The sequence below is a fragment of the Tamandua tetradactyla genome, chromosome 5, assembly GCF_023851605.1.
Source record: "Tamandua tetradactyla isolate mTamTet1 chromosome 5, mTamTet1.pri, whole genome shotgun sequence".
Lineage (NCBI taxonomy): Eukaryota > Metazoa > Chordata > Mammalia > Pilosa > Myrmecophagidae > Tamandua > Tamandua tetradactyla.
In genome coordinates, this window is record NC_135331.1 from 131703507 (window position 1) to 131721905 (window position 18399).

The 18399-nt window shown below is 35.2% G+C and overlaps 1 protein-coding gene across 6 annotated transcripts in view; it reads right to left on the reverse strand.

Annotated features, from left to right (window-relative positions):
* Positions 1-18399, reverse strand: part of FILIP1 (filamin A interacting protein 1) — a 396243-nt gene that overhangs the window by 269061 nt on the left and 108783 nt on the right. For 5 of the 6 annotated variants that reach the window (XM_077162253.1, XM_077162252.1, XM_077162251.1 and 2 more), the window contains one exon: positions 18068-18115. The exons of the other annotated variant lie outside the window; for it this stretch is intronic. In XM_077162253.1, coding sequence (XP_077018368.1) covers positions 18068-18106 — 39 coding nt within the window. In that variant the 5' untranslated portion in view covers positions 18107-18115. The remainder of the gene's footprint in view (positions 1-18067; positions 18116-18399) is intronic. 6 annotated transcript variants of the gene reach the window in all.

The following is an 18399-nucleotide window of genomic DNA, read 5'->3' on the forward strand; positions in this document are numbered from 1 at the left end:
AGGAGGCCCTGACTGCAAAAGCTGAAGAACTGAGAAGCAGAAAACGAGACACCTTCCGGCTGGTGCAAACAGCCTAACGTGGAAGAGCACTCAGGAGTGCACAGATGGGAAGATAGGGACTAGGAAGTAAGCCAAGCCACATTCCTTGAAAACGCTACACTCACCAGTGCAGCCCTGTGACCCACAACTCATCCCACAGCCCACACACACCCCTCCCCATGCTCCAAGCACCCCCGCTCACTAACCCCTGTGCATGTACTCGCCCTACACTCCCACCCCAAGCACATGCACAACTGTCCCAGCCCAACCCTCCTCTCCTGCACAACCACAGTCTTGCCCCACCCTCATGAGCCCTACCTCCCTCTCCCTGCCCGCTGAATTGCCCCTGTGGTGACCAGTACATAAAGGCTGGGGGTGCTAACCCCCAGTCATGCCTATGAGCACTGGGCAAATGCTGACCTGTGCAGCAGGCCACATCCACCCCCAGCCCATGCAGACCCAGCACTGATCCACCTCCCTGAGCTCTGCGCATGTGTACAAAGTGCCTTGTGCCCTAGACCAGTGGCACATCAGGGCCCCATCCCAGACCCATTTACCCACACAGCCACAGCCTCCCTGCCACCAGTTGTCCACACTGACAGGCACCAATGTAGCATCTCCAACCTGCACCTATACCTCTGCTGCAATGCATCACCGTGCTGTTGTGCCCTATCCCATGCCCTGCATTCTGCTCCACATCCATCCCACAGAGGCTTTAGACTACTGAAGAAAATTGACTTCCAAAATAAATGAATCAAGGTATTTCCATGCTGCAAAGACAACAGAAGATCACTAAGTGTATGATGCAAACAGACATAGCCAACCTAACAATGAAATTAAAAACACCAGAGGAGACACAGACATTGGAATAACTAATCAAAGATGTTCATATAACTCTACTAAATAAAATCAGTGGGATGGCTACTGATATAAAGGAAATCTAGAAGACGGTAGAAGAGCATAAAGAGAAATCTGAAAGAATAAACAGAAAAATAGCAGACATCATAGAGATTAAAGATGCTGCAGACCAAATGAAAAACATACTCAAGACACACAACAGCAGATTTAAAGCGGCAGAAGAAAGAATAAGCAAACTAGAGGACAGGATAACTGATTCGAACACTCAAAACAGCAAATGGCAAAAAAGATGGAAAATTTGAAAGGGATCTCAAGGAAATGATGGACAAAACAAAGCACACAAATATAAGAATCATTGGTATCCCAGAAGGAGAAGAGAAGAAGGAATTAGACCTAATAGACATATATAGGTCATTGCACCCCAAAGCACAAGGTTATACATCCTTCTCTAGTGCTTATGGAACATTCTCCAGGATAGATCATATGCTGGGGCACTAAACAGATATTTATAAATTTAAATATACTGAAATTATTCAAAGCACTTTCTATGATCACAATGGGATGAAGCTGGATCTCAATAACCGCCAACAAATGAGAACATTCACAAATATATGGAGATTAAATAACATACTCTTAAACAACCAGGAGGTCAAGGAAGAAATTGCTAGAAAAATCAGTAGCTATCTAGAGATGAATGAAAATGAAAATACAACTTATCAGAATGTATGGGATGCAGCAAAGGCTGTGCTGAGAGGGAAATTTATTGCCTTAAATGCCTATATTAAAAAACAAGAAAGAGCAAAAATCAAGGACTTAACAGCAAACCTGGAGGAACTTGAGAAACAACAAGCAAACAGGAGAAGAGAAATAACAAAGATTAAAGCAGAGATAAATGAATGGGAGAACAAAAGAACAATAGACTCAATAAAACCAAGAGTTGGTTCTTTGAGAAAATCAATAAAATTGATGGGCCACTAGCAAGACTGACAAAGAAAAAAAGAGAGGATGCAAATAAACAAAATCAGAAATGAGAAGGGGTGTGTTACCACAGACCCTGAAGAAATAAAAGAAATCATAAGAGGATACTATAAACAATTATATGCTAACAAACTAGACAACTTAGACAAAATAGACAAATTTCTGGTGACACACAAACAAGCTACACTGACTCAGGAAGAAATAGAAGATCTCAACAAACCAATCACAAGTAAAGAGATTCTATCAGTCATCAAAAATTTTCCAACAAAGAAAAGCCCAGGGCCAGATGGCTTCATAGGGGAATTTTATCAAACATTCCAAAAGAAATAACACCAACTCTGTTCAAACTTTCCAAAAAAATTCAGGGAAAAGAAACACTACCCACTTCATTTTATGAAGCTAATATCATTTTAATACCAAAACTGGGTAAAGATGCTATAAGGAAAGAAAACTATAGGCCAATCTCCCTAATGAACACAGACACAAAAATTTTTGACAAAATACGAGCAAATCAAATCCAACAACACATTGAAAGAATTATACACCACAACTAAGTGGGGTTTATACTACAAATGCAAGGATGGTTCAACACAAGAGAATCAATTAATGAATACAGCACATTAAATCAAAAGGGAAGAATCAAATGATCATCCCAATTGATGCTGAAAAAGCATTCAACAAAATTCAACATCCTTTTCTGATAAAAACACTTCAAAAGATTGGAAGCAAAGGTAACTTCCTCAATATCATAAAGGACATATATGAAAAACTGATAGCCAGCATAGTACTCAATGGAAAGAGACTGAAAGCTTTCACCCTAAGATCAGGAACAAGACAAGGATGCGCTCTATTACCATGATTGTTCAACACTGTACTAGAAGTTCTAGCTGGAGTAATCAGGCAGGACAAGGAAATAAAAGGCACCCAAATTGGAAAGAAAGAAGTAAAACTTTCATTATGTGCTAATGACATGATACTATACTTGGAAAATCCTGAGAAATCTACAAAAAAGTTACTTGAGCTAATAAACTAATTCAGCAAGATGGTGGGATATAAAATTAAAGTGCAAAAATCAGTAATGTTTCTATACACTAACAATGACCTAACTGAGGAGTCAGTTAAGGAAAAATTTCCATTCAAAATAACAACTAAAAGAATCAAGTACCCAGGAATGAACTTAATAGGCATGTAAAGGACTTGTATACAGAAAACTACATAATATTTCTAAAAGAAATCAAAGAGTATCTAAATAGGTGGAAAGACATTCCCTGCTCATGGATAGGAAGGTTAAATATAGTTAAGATGTCAATTCTACCCACAACCTGCTTTGACTTGGGAAAGCTAATGACCAAATTCATCTGGAAGGGAAAGAGACCCCAAATAGATAAAAGCATCCTTAAAAAGAAGAATGAAGTGGGAGAATTAACACTTTGTGACTTTAAAACTTATTATAAAGCCACAGTGATCAAAACAGCATGGTACAGGCTCAAAGATAGAAGCATTGACCAATGGAATCTAATCGAGAGTACAGAAATAGACCATCAAATATATGGTCAACTGATTTTTGACAAGGTCCCCAAATCCTCTGAACTGGGACAAAATAGTCTTTTCAATAAATGGGCATGGGAGAACTGCATAAAAATAGTGAAAAGAATGAAAGAGGACCCTTACCTTAAACCCTATACAAAAATTAACTCACAGTGGATCAAACACCTAAATTTAAGAACTAGCACCATAAAGCTTCTAGAAGAAAATGTAGGGAAACATCTTGAAGACATAGTAATAGGAGGTAGCTTCCTAAACTTTACACCCAAAGCACAAGCAACAAAACTGAAAATAGATAAATGGGAACTCCTCAAAATCAAATGCTTCTGCACCTCAAAAGACTTTGTCAAAAAAGTGAAGAGGCAGCTAACACAATGGGAGAAATATTTGGAAATCACACATCAGACAAAGGTTTAATATCCTGTATACATAAAGAAATCATGCAACTCAACAACAAAAGAACAAATAGCCCAATTATAAAATGGTCTAAAGATTTGAATGGGCATTTTTCTGAAGAGCAAATACAGGTGGCTCAAAAGCACATGAAGAGATGCTCATTTTCATTAGCTATAAGAGAAATGAAGATCAAGACTACAATGAGATACCACCTCACACTTATAAGAATGGTTGCTATTAAATAGGAAACCACAAATGTTGGAGAGGACCACAAATGTTGGAGAGGACCACAAATGTGGAGACACTGGAACATGTATGCACTGCTGGTGGGAATGTACAGTGGTACAGCCACTGTGAAAGACAGTTTGGCACTTCCTTAGGAAACTAAGTATCAAGTTGCCCTATGATCCAGCAATAGCACTACGTGGTATATACCCAGAATAGCTGAATGCCCAGAATAGCTGAAAGCAGTGACACAAAACAGATATTCGCACACCAAAGTTCATAGATATATTGTATTTAAATTATGCAGCAGTTTATCACCTTTTATTGCTGCAATTATGCAGCAAAAAATATATATATATCACCTTCAATTGGCAATACCCAAATTATAGATTTTAAGATGGTGAGTGGTGTCTAACTGCTGAGGAATTCCTAATCACAAAGAGCTAGAGTTAAGTAGCTGTGTTGCTTATCCGATATAGTTATGTTCTAGAAATGTATATATTCAAACAGAAATGCCTCATTTAAAAAACGAGTCATGCTGACGGTACTGGCACACTATAGCGGTGTCTTGTTTGGTACTCACCATAAATTCCAATAGCTATGGTATAGAGCAGGAATCAACATACTTCTTCTGTACAAGGCCAGATAGCAAATATTTTAGGCTTACAGGCCAAAAAACAAAAACAAAAACAAAAACTAAACTGCAACTCCTAATGTTTTAGAGTGGTATTAAATAGTTTTACAATATTGAGCAGGATTACTGAGAGAGAAGTCTCCAAGCTTTAGTTGTTTCTCAAGGGCAATCTAATGGGTTAACTGTTCTACTTTTCCATTTAGTGCCAGTCCAGGGCAACAACTGCATTTCCACGTATGTTGTTATTTCAGTTTGAATGAGCCTAACTAAAAAGTTTTTTCTACCAATGTACAGGTGTCCAAATATAGGCAGAAATGCACACAAATGCTGAGTAATCAAGATTGTGGAAGGACCAAACAGGAAGAAGCCAGATGGAGTTAGTCTGGAAAGGCTTTATAATGCTTTTATGATTAATAAATCTAAAGGAAAATATCTGAAGCTTTTTGGAAATGTTAAGAATGAACTATTGGAGAACAACTGCTCTTCAAACAGTAGCAAAGTATGCGAGGCAGCATCTCACTGGGGGATTAAAAGGAATGTTACACTCTCAATAAATTATTTAGAAAGGAGTAAAAGATTGAGTTTTGCAAGTTTAGAAAGGTTTCTATTAGCTCATTAAGCTACTCCCCACCCCCAGACCCTAAATCTCTGAATTTCCAAGGTAACTTCTTATTCATCTGTGTTACATAACTGAATATTCCAAGAAAAACATCTCTGTATTCCATATCCAGACAAGATGGGACTCAGCTAAAGTAAACTCTATGGAAATCTGGACAATTCTACAAAATCTCTCTTAATACTTCGTCTGAATTAAAGGGGACTTAAGAAGCCACAAATGGGGGAGACATTCTACATTATAAATTACATCATTTTTGTTATCAACATATACTCATTGAGTCCTAACAGTGAGCAAGGCTTGTATTCCTGGAATTAAAAAAGCTATGAGTTTGTCCCTCCCTTCAAGAAATTTCACCTAGTGATAGATATATAATAAGAATGCATACAAATATAATTAGAACAACACAAAATGGGATTAGGACAAAGAATTATAAATAACATTCACCAATGCAGGAGCTTGTGAAGGAGAGAAATCCTTTTTTGGAAGGATCTGGGTAAATGAAGAGATGAAGATAAATGAATATCAGACAAAGTGTACACCACATTTATAAAGAAGAGAGATTAGCTGATTTTCAATTATTCATAATTCTAAGCACAGAAATTGTTTAGGTGTTTAAATACATCCATGTGCTCTTCAAATTTCACACAAACAAATTTCAAAATTCCCATACATCGTGCATCAATTCTCCTAAGCCACAGGGCCTGAATTAGAGTTTTATAAATCACTCAACTAAAAATGATTCCAAGTTGTCACAAGGCAGTACTATATGCAAGCTGTTGCTGCTGGAAGAGATAGGCTGGGTCTCCATCAGAATGGCAAGTAGAGGGTCACTCTCTGGCCCACATTTTCTGGGGCCAGCCTATGGCTGTAGAGATACCTTCCAGCAGTTACCAACACCCCATACCTGAAAAAAGTCACATGTCTCTCCAGCAATCCTAAGACTCCACCAACACTCCTCTCCCAGCAGTCCTATCCAGAGAATAAGGGCCAAAAATCTGTTTTTGTCCATGGTGTCATGCCAGCCAGTGGTCCCCAGTACAATCTCCGTTCCTACTCCCACTCTCCACCCTCATCTCCTTTCTCCATGGGTCATATGTACACCAGATAGTGAGGTGGTGGTTAAGTGGCCAAAGATCTGTTCTCCTATTCTGCTTTAGGAACTTATTGAGACCTGACACTGGGATTTAAATAGTACTGAATGCACAGCCCTTTGCTTACATCCCTACAGAAGGGCAGCAGACCCACAGAAAAATGTAAGGGATCCAGCAGAAAAAATAAGATTTGCTGGAAATATACTCTATAATATTTCTTACATCTCTGAGAACAGAATCCCTCAACTAGTTTATCAGTCTCTTAGGGAGTTTCAGACATTCTACTTTCTGAAATTTTTTATGAAGTTCGTTTGTATGGAAATGTGGGATTCCCTCCAATGACTTTCATTCATTTCCATTTCATTTCTCAATGAAACAACCATTGAAGAAATCAAAGTTATTCTGTAGGAGGTAGAAGAGAGGCAAAGGAGAATTTGAATATACATTATTGAAAAATAGACAACTAAAGTACACAAATATACAGAAGTATACATACTTCTGTATGGTGAATATACTATACACTTTATGGGTGAAGATGAGAGATGAGGTGAAACCCACACCTTGTCATAGTGACTTGATTTCAGTGAAATCAACCAAACTGGATATGACAGTTTCATATCCTATCCCCTTTTCTCTGATTAGTGAGATTTGCAAGAAGCTAAATCAAGTCCTACTGCTTTTCATACTCTTACTTTCCTTTTCCATAATAATAGAATTATAGCTAGGTACCAAATTATCCAGCTAGCCAATATTTCCCAAACACCCTTGCAGTTAGTTATGGCCACATGACTAAATTCTTTCCACATGAGCAGGAGTGCTGTGTCCCTTCTAGGCATATGCCCTAGGACAACAGATGGATACTCCTTTCCCGCTCTTTTCACCTTCCCACTAGCTGGAACCTAGAGATGGTTTGTAAACAGAGAAAATTGCTTTGTAGATGATGCAGCAACAACAAAGAAGGAGATTGTGTCCCTGAATTACTATATGGGGCAAATCTGTCCTTATGACTTCTAGACTATTACATGAGAAAGAAACTTCTTTGGTCTTTAACCCACTATATTTTAGGGTCTGTTTGCTCTAGCAACTCAGCGATATACTGACTAATTCAGAAGAGGAAGTATGTTATAGGGAAAGGGTACAGCATTGCATAAAAATATCTTCTAACAAGAGGGAATTTAATTTTTTGATTTTTGTAGCTATCTTTTATTGAACACTTAGCAAATTATGTTAGTGTAGCAGACCTGTTACTAACCATCCTGCATTCTTTGGACTTTGCATATGCTTTGGTGAATTCCCAACTACCAGTATCTTCATCTCTATGCCCAGAGCTCTTTTTTTTCCTGCTCTGTGTAGGTACAGACTAAAGTGCTAAGGAATTGATATCGCTGGAAACAGCCCTCAACCTATGATTCCCAATAGTTCGTGTATAAATATCCTAACTCCCTCACTTATCAAGTAAAATAAAACTGGAATGTGTGATTTGTGCCATTTTTCCAGAGTTTCCATAAAGAATTAATCCCCAGTTGCCCTTTGTAGTAGCTGGCTTAACTCTGTACCCATTACTGGTTGCCTCCCATTCCTCTATCTTCCCTCAACTTACCCCTTCTCCCTACCATATTCCCGCCTTACATCAACAAATTTCACCTGAATCCTTACCTTGCTTCTGCTTCAGGAAGAACCCAAATATGAAACCAGCTACTTCATATTTACCATCTCAGCCTCAGAACAATTATCCAATGTAACCATTATTATTAGATGGTATGATGTTATTTTTTCATAGATGAGAAAATTTCTAAGAGGTAAGTAACTTAACCAAGGTTAATGTCAGAACTAGAATTGTCTAGTTCTGGAAACCAGAATGATCTCACTCAGAAATTTTTGTTAATACTCTAGATTCCACCAAAAGTGGAAGATTTCCAATTTTCTACTCATGCAACTTTCAGTAGATGCTGATATTGGAAGTGAAAGTTTTAGGATTGAAGGATATATTTCAATGAAATTAGACAAAATAAATTCTACATTAAAATTTCTAAAGGCTCTTGATCCTAAGCCTACAGTATTTTGTGTTAAATAAAACACTTCCAACTCTTTTTGCTAAAAAAGAAAAAGGCAATTTTAGGCTACTTGTTAACACAACTTTATTTAGCATTACTTAAATATTAGCCAAATCCTGATTAGATCTAATTCTGTTGAATAAATCTTCTTAATATGATCTGCATTTATCCTTTCTGATCTAAACTTACCTCTACTCACTTTTTTATAAGGCTCAAAATGCTCCTTCTCTCGGGAATTTTTGCATTTGAACAAACAATTCAACCTACCTACCTATGGAATTAATTGAATTTTGTTCTTAGAATTTCAGGAGTCAGTTAAGAAATAAAGTGTAGAAATATTTGATGAGACAAATTTGCCTTTGCTCTGCTTTTCCTGATTAGTTATAAGATAACTTTGTATAAAGCAAAACAGGCCTTGAGAGGACAATCAAAATCTGAGGAAACAGCAGCTTCTTTTTCCATATATCATATTAGTAATTTAACCTGTGCGTCCTTTTAGATTTTAAGTTAATTGCCTGGCAAGAAAAATCCTGAGTTACAACAGACAAGCAATATGCCTCTTAATATAATGATGTTGTAAATAGCGAGGAAGTATTACAAGATCTTAGAAGAAAAAGTTATCTGTTTACTCTTCACTGCCATTAGATATAATCTAAACATCACATTCCTAAAAGGATATGCAATATCACATTCAGTCTCAGCAACTGCATTCCTCTCTGGGTTTTAGCTGAACGCTGCCCCATGATCTTCAGCTTTGGTTATTTGAGGTAAGCAAACCTGTGGTCATGCCTGCCTAAGCTGAAACAAATGTCAATATGGGTGGGCATGGAGGAGAATACTGAAAGCCTAAAAATATTGATTATCTTCAGAAAATGTAGTTCCTCTATATTTACGGATGTCAGATTTTCGTGAGGAACATTATACCACATAAGGTCTGAAAAGGACGGAAGCCAGAATAAAGAGAGCTGTGATCAAAAATCTCATCTTACAGCAGACACAGTTTAGCTAGTGTAGTCATATAATTTTTATCCTAAGACTACAATAATAAAACAGAAATAGGCATACTGGAACACACTTATCTGACCTACAAAATTTACAAAATTTTATAAACTCATAAATGAAAGGACCTTGCCTGTTTCCAGAAATAGACATGCTTTTCATCTGTCCAATGACACAGCACACGAGCTTTCATAAAGTCTAATTAAATAATGAAACAAAGATAATGTTAGAAATACTAACTGCCTCCTTTTTCTGTTCAGTAATTAACATATATGCATTTCATCTTAAATATCTTTCTGCCTTTACAAAACTTTTAATATTTATTTAACACTCTACAACATATCCTCATTTTAAGCTCTTAAGCTTAAAAAATATTTCATTGAGGATATTGTATTGCCTGAAAGAACTTTAAAACAAGGTTAGATATCAAGAGCTCCAGGAATGGGATACTAGTATTGTGGTGATGTGAGTTTTTTTATTAAGCTGCCAATTATTGGTGAGGTAAACTTAAATATTTACATGTGAAATGATACAATCTCTTGGATTTCCTTTCAAAATACTTTACAGGAATGCAGAATGTTGATAATTATTTAAGTTGATTAATCAGTACACAAGGGTTCATTGTATTATTGTTTTCTTTTGCGAATGTTTTAAGTAAATATAGAAACTAAAGATTTCTTAAATATGTTCAAATGCTATCTTAAAGTTCTTATAAGAAAGTAACATTGAGAATAAAAACAGTATCTTTTTACTTTTTTTAGAAAAGTAGTATATGCTCATTTTAATTGTTTTCCATATTTTTGGTGGACCCCCATCATTTAATTAAACATTTTAGACTCATGCTGAATTAATACGGTCACAGAACATACCTTCCATGATCATTTTAAAGCATAAAATTAAAATCATATCATCCTTATTTATATATATTGACGTATTTCACTGCTGCAGCTCCCAACTTTCTCATTTAAGTAGAGATTGCATGGTCTTTATTAGCAGTAACATTCTTCTTGTTTCATGTTTCTATTATGGGAAATTTTAAACATACACAAAAGAAGAGTAGATAATACAAGTATTCAGGGAATTCGCAAGTAGAAGCATGTTTTGTCAAACTAATAAATCTGTCTGCAGTACTCTTTACACAGAAGTTATGGCCAGTTTTCTGACAAAAAAAAAGTAAGCACTATTTATTGATTCATGTTTTAAAGTAATTGGTCAATAATATATAAAATTTAGTAATATAATTTCTAAATTAAGTATATTTTGTTTTCAAAACATTGAGGGTTATACCATGATATACTAACCTGAACACATATGCTTGGTCTTACCTTGATGAATGGTGTTTGGGTGCCACCTGGTGGCTATTTGCCACCATACAGCAATGGCTATGAAAAACTAGGATTTTCTTCTGATCCTCTGACATTAGGAAGCCCTTTCACCAGTCTGACAGTCCAAACGCTAGATTAAAATAAGACATTATTTTCTAGACAGGCTCCCTCCAAGAGACTGTAGAATCCTGAACCTTGTAACACAGTAAGTTCCATATTTTGAAATATATAAACTGCTGTTTGATTATTGTCAGACTTTAATATAAAAATTAAAAAGCAATGAAAATTAGTAGTTTTTGTTATTTTTAATAACCCATCATATTTTAACATCTTAATTTACATCTTAATTTAATACTATTGAGCCACCCTCTAGTCTTGGAGGAAACATGAGATTTGGATTCCGAAAACCATGTCCCATCAACATGTTGAGTGTGATCTTGGGCAAGTAAAGAAACTTATCCTTGTTTTGGATAGAAAAAAATAATTTTGAAATTCTACTTTTTTTCTTGCCACACTTTCTTGTGCCCTAACCCTAATAAATAAGAAGATTGCTGTGTCAAGAAAACAGAGAACAAAAAGTTAATATTCAGTGAAGTTTTGGTTTGTTTAATAGCCTACAAAATAGGTCCTAAACAGACCTACCAACTACTGCCTCTGACCAGGAGAAGGGGAAATGAGGGTCACTGGGATTAAAAAGGAGGTGAGAAGAGCTTGGGAGGAGCGGGGCCTGGAGAAGCATGGCACAAGCTCTGTAGACCACATGGGCGGGAGTAAACTCAGGATCAAGAAGTGATCAGCAGTGTCGCTGGCCAGGAGGCCATGTGGAAGCTGAGCCTGACCTGCAGACTACCCATGTGTTTATTAAGATACAGTTTATGTGCAATAAAGTTCACCTGAGTTATTGTACAGTTTATATGTTTTAACAAATCCATACAGTCATTTAACCACCACCACAATCAAGATATAGAATATTTCCATCAACCCGTACCCAAATTTCTCATGTCCTTTGTAGTCAACCCCGCTCCAACCCTCAGCCCAGGGAAACCATGAATCTGTCTTCTTCTGCCTTACAGTTTTTCCTTTTCCAGAATGTTATACAAATGGAGTCATAAAGTAGGTAATCTTTTGAGTATAGCTTCTTTCACTTACCATAATGCATTTGATATTCATCCATTTATTGTGAGTATCATAGTTCATTCCTTTTTATTGCTGAGTAGCTTTCTATTATATGGATATATCATAGTTTGTCCATTCATTTACCAATTGAAGGACATTTAGGTTATTTCCTGTTTTAGTAATAATGACTAAACCTACTATAAACACTCACATACAAAATTTTGTGTGAACGTAGCTTTCATTTCTCTTGGTTAAATAACTACAATGGGATTCCTGGGTCATTAATTTTAAAAGAAACTGTCAAACTGTTTTCCCAAGTAAATGCTCCATTCTGCATTCTGACCAGCAATGTATGAGTTCCAGTTGCTGTGCATCCTCATCAGCACCTGCATTGTTCCACTGCCTTTTGAATAAACATAACATATTCACCCATGCTACAGAGGCATTCTCTCCATGGCCATAGGTCAAGTTCAACCTCGCCATCCTCACCTACCAGCATTTCACTGATGGATCTTTCAGCAAGAATCTGCCAGTGCCCAAGACTTTGCCATACCTCATCCAAACAGCTATGTGTGAGCATCCCTCTTTATAATGTCTCAAGACCCTTGTAAATGCTTCTGAGATAGAGTGGAGTCCTGGAAGATGAAAGGGACAATGGTGGCATGGTAGAAAAAACTCTGACTCCTGTGATAAAAAAATGTAGAGCACAAAGCACAAGTCCTGGAAAATTAGTGGGTGCTTAATAACTGTGGTGTATAGTTTCCTTCTCATTTGTAGATTGGATACTACAATAAGATTATAACACATCATCTTGTCAGATCACTGCTTTTTTTTTATTTCTGAACCTCCAAACAAGTTTCCTACTGCCATGTCTTTCCCTGACCCTCATCTGACCAAAATATTTTATTATTCAAAGTTCACCACAATAGGTCCTGAAGTGCCTTTCTATCTTCATTTTTTACCATATACTCCTTTTTACCATGCATTGGTCACCACTCATCTGCTCTTCCCCACTTCTGTATCTTCCTTCTCACAAAGGCATATTCATCCTTTGAGTACTAGGTCAAAGCCTATATGTTTCATGAGTCCAAATGCTGGAGAATAGCCTTTTCCCATCTCCTACATATTCTTCTCTTTGTGAGGTCAACCTTGCCATTTACAAATGTGGTCACATCTGCCTTTAGATCAGATTCTCAACTGACAGCAATTAAAATCATATTGAGAGTTTAAAAATATATAATGATAGGGGCCCAACTCCCAGAGATCCTAATTTAATAAGTCTGGAATATGGCAACATGGATCAATAATTTTTAAAAGTTCCATGGTTAATTCTAATTTAAACAAGATTGAGAACCACAAGGCTAGATGGCTAGTTCCTGAAAGGCAAGAACAATATCTTCTCCATCTTTGAGGACATATGTCTTGAACATATTAAGAGCTCAACAAATGTGGAAGAATTGAAGCAACTCCAAAATCTACATGATTTTTTTTAACATATTTATTTTTAAAATGAGTCAAGAATTAGCTCAATTGCACAATCATACCCATAAGGCTGTACTAAGAATATGCCATTGCCCCATTCCCCCAAAAGAATAACTGGGTATACAAACAGCTTCTTTTCTGTTCAGTTCAAGGCAACGCAATAAAAATAAATAAGTAGACAGATTTTATTTTTATAAATAACTACATTATAGCACATCCACAAATATAAAACAACATATACGTAAGGATATTAATTGCAGCATTATTTATAATATGAAGATATTGGAAAATATCCAATGCCCATTCAGAAGAGAGTTGTCAAATAAATTATAGCATGAAATATTATACAATAATTTAAAAATAAGGGAGATCTTTATGAATGATGTAAGTGATTACCAGCTTATATTAAGTGAAAAAATAATAATAAGTAATTATATACTACCTATCATGTACAAAAAAAGGGAAAAATATATTTGCTTATTTTGGCAAAAAAAAAAGCACAGGAAGTACAAACCAAAAAAATTACATATAGAGGCTGGTTTGGAATGGAGTAGAAGAACTGGAGATGGGTTGATACTTCTTCAAATATATCATTTTATTTAGTTTCAGTCTTTGAACAATATAAGTGTTTTTACATGAACCCAAATCAAAATAAATAAAAATACTGTAAAAACAATAAAGTTGAACACAGAAACAAATAAACCTAAACATAACAAAGTTATAACATAATCAAACAGAAAAAAAGTGTAATTCAAGTAACTTTTGAACTCATTCTAACTGTACATTCTTAGTAAGATATAATCTATGGATAAAAAGAAAGGAAATTTTAGCTTTATTTAGTAAATGTGTTGTAGTTTTGGTATGTATTGAACTTTGGAAATTATTTTATATATATTATAGAAGACAAGAAACTAAGTTTAATAATGCTACTATCAGCCAATATTTTCATCATAAAAGGAAGACAAATATACATGTGTGTATATACTTATTTTACTATATATAATAAACAAAGATAAGAAAAAACTGTAACATCAAATTTAAATTGTATTATTTTAAAAATTAATTTTTACAGAAGCAATCCCTAAAACATGAAAATAAAATTATACACAATTGGTAGTACAACCACACAGAACAGAACTTTTCCAAGTGACTTTAAAACACAGAATTTGATTGTACATCTCTAGAAGAGTATGCCATAAGGATGAAAAGAACTACAAAAAAAAAGGTAACTATTTTCAGTAATCATATTCTGGGTAATAGCATTATTTTGAGATTGTTAGGCAAGTTATGCAAGACAAAGCAAATGAGTAATTATGTGCTGTACGAATTGTTTCAACTTTGGTGGAATTGAGAACCAGAATTTTTGGCAAGAGAGAAAAGAAATGCAAAAGCAAGATAGAAGAGGTTGGTGAAAACAAACAAAAAACTCAGCTGTTTTAAATATGCCTTTGAAGTATTGGTATGAACTCAAGATATAATTTACCTTTAAAAGAAATTTTTAGTTCTTGCCACTGAAAAGGTCAAGAAGTCATGGTTTTCCCAACAGCAATGAGTACCCCTAATACACAGATGATGGTAAAGGCAAAACCACTCACACTAAAAGAAACCAAGGCTCTTTTGGAGAAGTGTCTGATTCCAGGTCTGTGGCAGATAAAATACGAAGTAAGTCTGGAAAATCTGTGCCAAAAGACAGGGAATTGCTCAAAGATTAATAAGTCATGTCTTGATTTGAAAAGGTCTCCACTGTCTAAATCTGGGATAGTTTGAGCATCAAAAACGATAAAAACAGTAGTGAATTATAACATGCCAAATTAAAAATAGAGTCACGAATCCCTATGGTATTCAAAAGACAGAGGGAAAGGAGGGGGGATGAAAAACTCTTCTTTATAGAAGAATGACAGCTAATAACTATAGGACGAGTAAAAGATTGTTTAAAATAACCATTTTGACTCTGCTGTAATAATTGATTTAGGCAAAAATCATTGCCCGTTGATAAAATGGTAACAATATATTCACAATATCTTTAAGTATCACACCATGAGCTGCTTATTAATTTCAAAGAGAAAAATGTACCTCCCAAATGGAGCCATCTGACAGTCCCTACTCTAAGTGATTATACTTCATACCACCAAAAAAGAAGATTAACTGACATATTAAGCCTCCTGATGTGATGCAATTAGAAATACACAACATCACCTATGATTCAGCCTTGCCAAAAAGGTTTAACCTACATCTATCTAATCAAGAGGAAACAAATCCAGAATGTGGTACATTCCAAATGACAAGTAGTTTGTACTCTTCAAAAAAGACCATATCATGAAAAAGCAAACATCACATAGGATATATTCTAGATTAAGGAGATATAAGAATGTTTAGTTTTATGTGTCAATTTAGCTAGGCTCTAGTACCCAGTATTCAATCAAACACTAATCTAGATGTTGCTGTGGAGGTATTGAGTAGATGTGGTTAACATCTACAAACAGCTGTTTTAAGTGAAAGAGATTATCCTCAACTATGTGGAGGGGCCTAATCTATTCAGCTGAAAGGTTTTAAGAGCAAAACAGCTTTCCCTAAAGAAGAAGAAATTCTACCTCAAGACTTCAACATCAGCTCCTACCCAGTCTGCCCTACACATTGCAGACTTTTCAGGCTCTACACTTGCATAAACCATTTTGTTGAAATAAATAAATACACACATACATATATACAACTATTTCCATTTCTCTGGAGCACCTAACTGATACAACAATCAAATATAATATGTGAACCTTGATCAAACACTGGATCAAAAAATAAAAACACCTATAAAAGTTACTTTATATACATTTAGGAAACTTGGATATGAGCTGTGGATTAGACAAAATCATGAAAGTACTGTTTTCTTAGGTGTGTTAATGGTAGTAGAATGTCCTTTTTCTTAGGAAATGCATGCTGAAATGTCAAGATGCCTTCAACTTATTTTCAAATGGCTCATGAAAAACTACCTATATATAAAAGTATATATAAATTATGCACATATAAATTGTATATAATAGAAATATATATAATGTATGGAAAACTTAAAACTTGACAGGTGTTCATTGTACTTGTCTTTCAAATTTCTTTAGTTAAAATTTTTCTAAATAAAAAGTTGGAAGACAAAAGAACTACATAATGTGCTAAGACTGTTACAAACTGATATAAGGCATAACCAACAACTCATAAATACCATGAGTTTCAAAGGATGGAGACATCACTTTCTACTGTGAAATTCAGGAAAGACTTCAAGGAGGAATTGCATTTTGAAATGTAGAGACTTAGAAATCACCTAATTTAAATCCCTCATTTTAAAAACAAGAAAACCATGGCTCTTAGAGGCTAAATGGCTTGTCCAAATTCAACATTTTATTGAGTGTCTACTTTGTGTCACATGCTACTGGTTCTCACTTGAGATGGACCAAGGGGGACATACTAAATAAGGAAATGCATTTAAAACTCAATCATTACAAGTTTCTAAATAAAATTTAAAACTAACTGGGCAAAAAATGGGAGCAGGGAATTTGTTGACTCATAACTGGGGAGAAACAGGGATAGAGACTAGAAAGGAATCTTTGGCACCATTAGGACCAAACTCAAATTATGTTCTCCTATTTCTCTCCATATTTTGGCTTTACTTCTCATTGTGTATGAGTCTCAGTGTTTCTATATGGAGGCAGTCTTCCTCAATGTCACATAGGATGGATACAGCCGCAGGGAACTCTAGGACTATATCTTCTCAGTTCAGCAACCCCAGAGAAAACCAAAAACCTCGCTGTCAGTGTTGATATATAAAAACCCATGAGAGGGTAGAAACAATGCAAGTATCCATTGACAGATGAATGGATAAACAAAGTGTGGTATATACATACAGTGGAATATTATTCAACCACAAGAAGTTCTGATACATAATAAAACATGTCGAACCTTGAAAATACTATGCTAAGTGAAATAAGTCACACACAAAAGGACAAATATTATATAATTCCACTTATAAGAAATATCTAAAATAATCTAAATCATAAACACAGAAAGCAGATTACAGATTATCAAGGTCTGGGGGAAGGGCAAATGGTGTACATTATTGCTTAATGGGTACAGAGTTTCGGTTTTGGGTGATAAGATTTAGTAATGGATGGTGGTGGTGGTAACACAACATTGGAAGTGTAATTAATGACCCTAAATTGTAGTTAAAAATGGTTAAAATAGCAAGTTCATCCTTTACATGTTGCCATAATAAAAAGCTTTTTAAAAAAATAGCACCTGGCATTGAAGAGAAGCTAAACAAATTTCCAGTCCCTTCCCTCTCCCTCAATTCCTCACTCAAAGATTTCAAATGTTAATCTATATATTTGTAAGTGCATCTCATCTTGCAATACCTAGTTTCAATGTCATGTTAACAATGAAATAATGTAGTCTTCATGGCATAAATAATGATGACTAAAAAAATCAACTTTCAGGTGATTGATTTAAGGGAAATAAATAGATACAGCGTATTTCTTTTTTTTCCACTTAGCTAATAGCCACAAATCTAATTTTTAAAAATCAAATACTCTCATTCAAACTTCTGTTACTAATTTTCAGAACCAAAATAGAGCAAGATTAGCATAACCAACATTCATTAGAGATCATTAATGAACCAAGACCAACACAAAAAAAAGTCAGATTAATAATAGAATGGAAAATCTTACCACAGCCACTGTCACTGCTCTCCAAAAGCTTCTAGGCATTGTATTTTGCTAAGGAATTCAAAGATGGAAAATTTTAGAAGTGTTCCTGTATTTTTCAGTGCACAACAAAAAATTATCTTTGTGTTCAAATTGATTTTCCTTGGTTAGCTCAAAAGCAAAATTTAAAAATGAGAATGCACAAATATTTTTATCCAGTTTGCAAAATTTCTTTCTACTTCTAGCCTATCTGATATGTCGTTTTAATTATGTTTCTATGTGGGAAATATTGTCTCCTACCAAAATATGCTCTTTATTTGGTCAGATAGGAGATTCAGAGAAAAACAAGGAGGGCC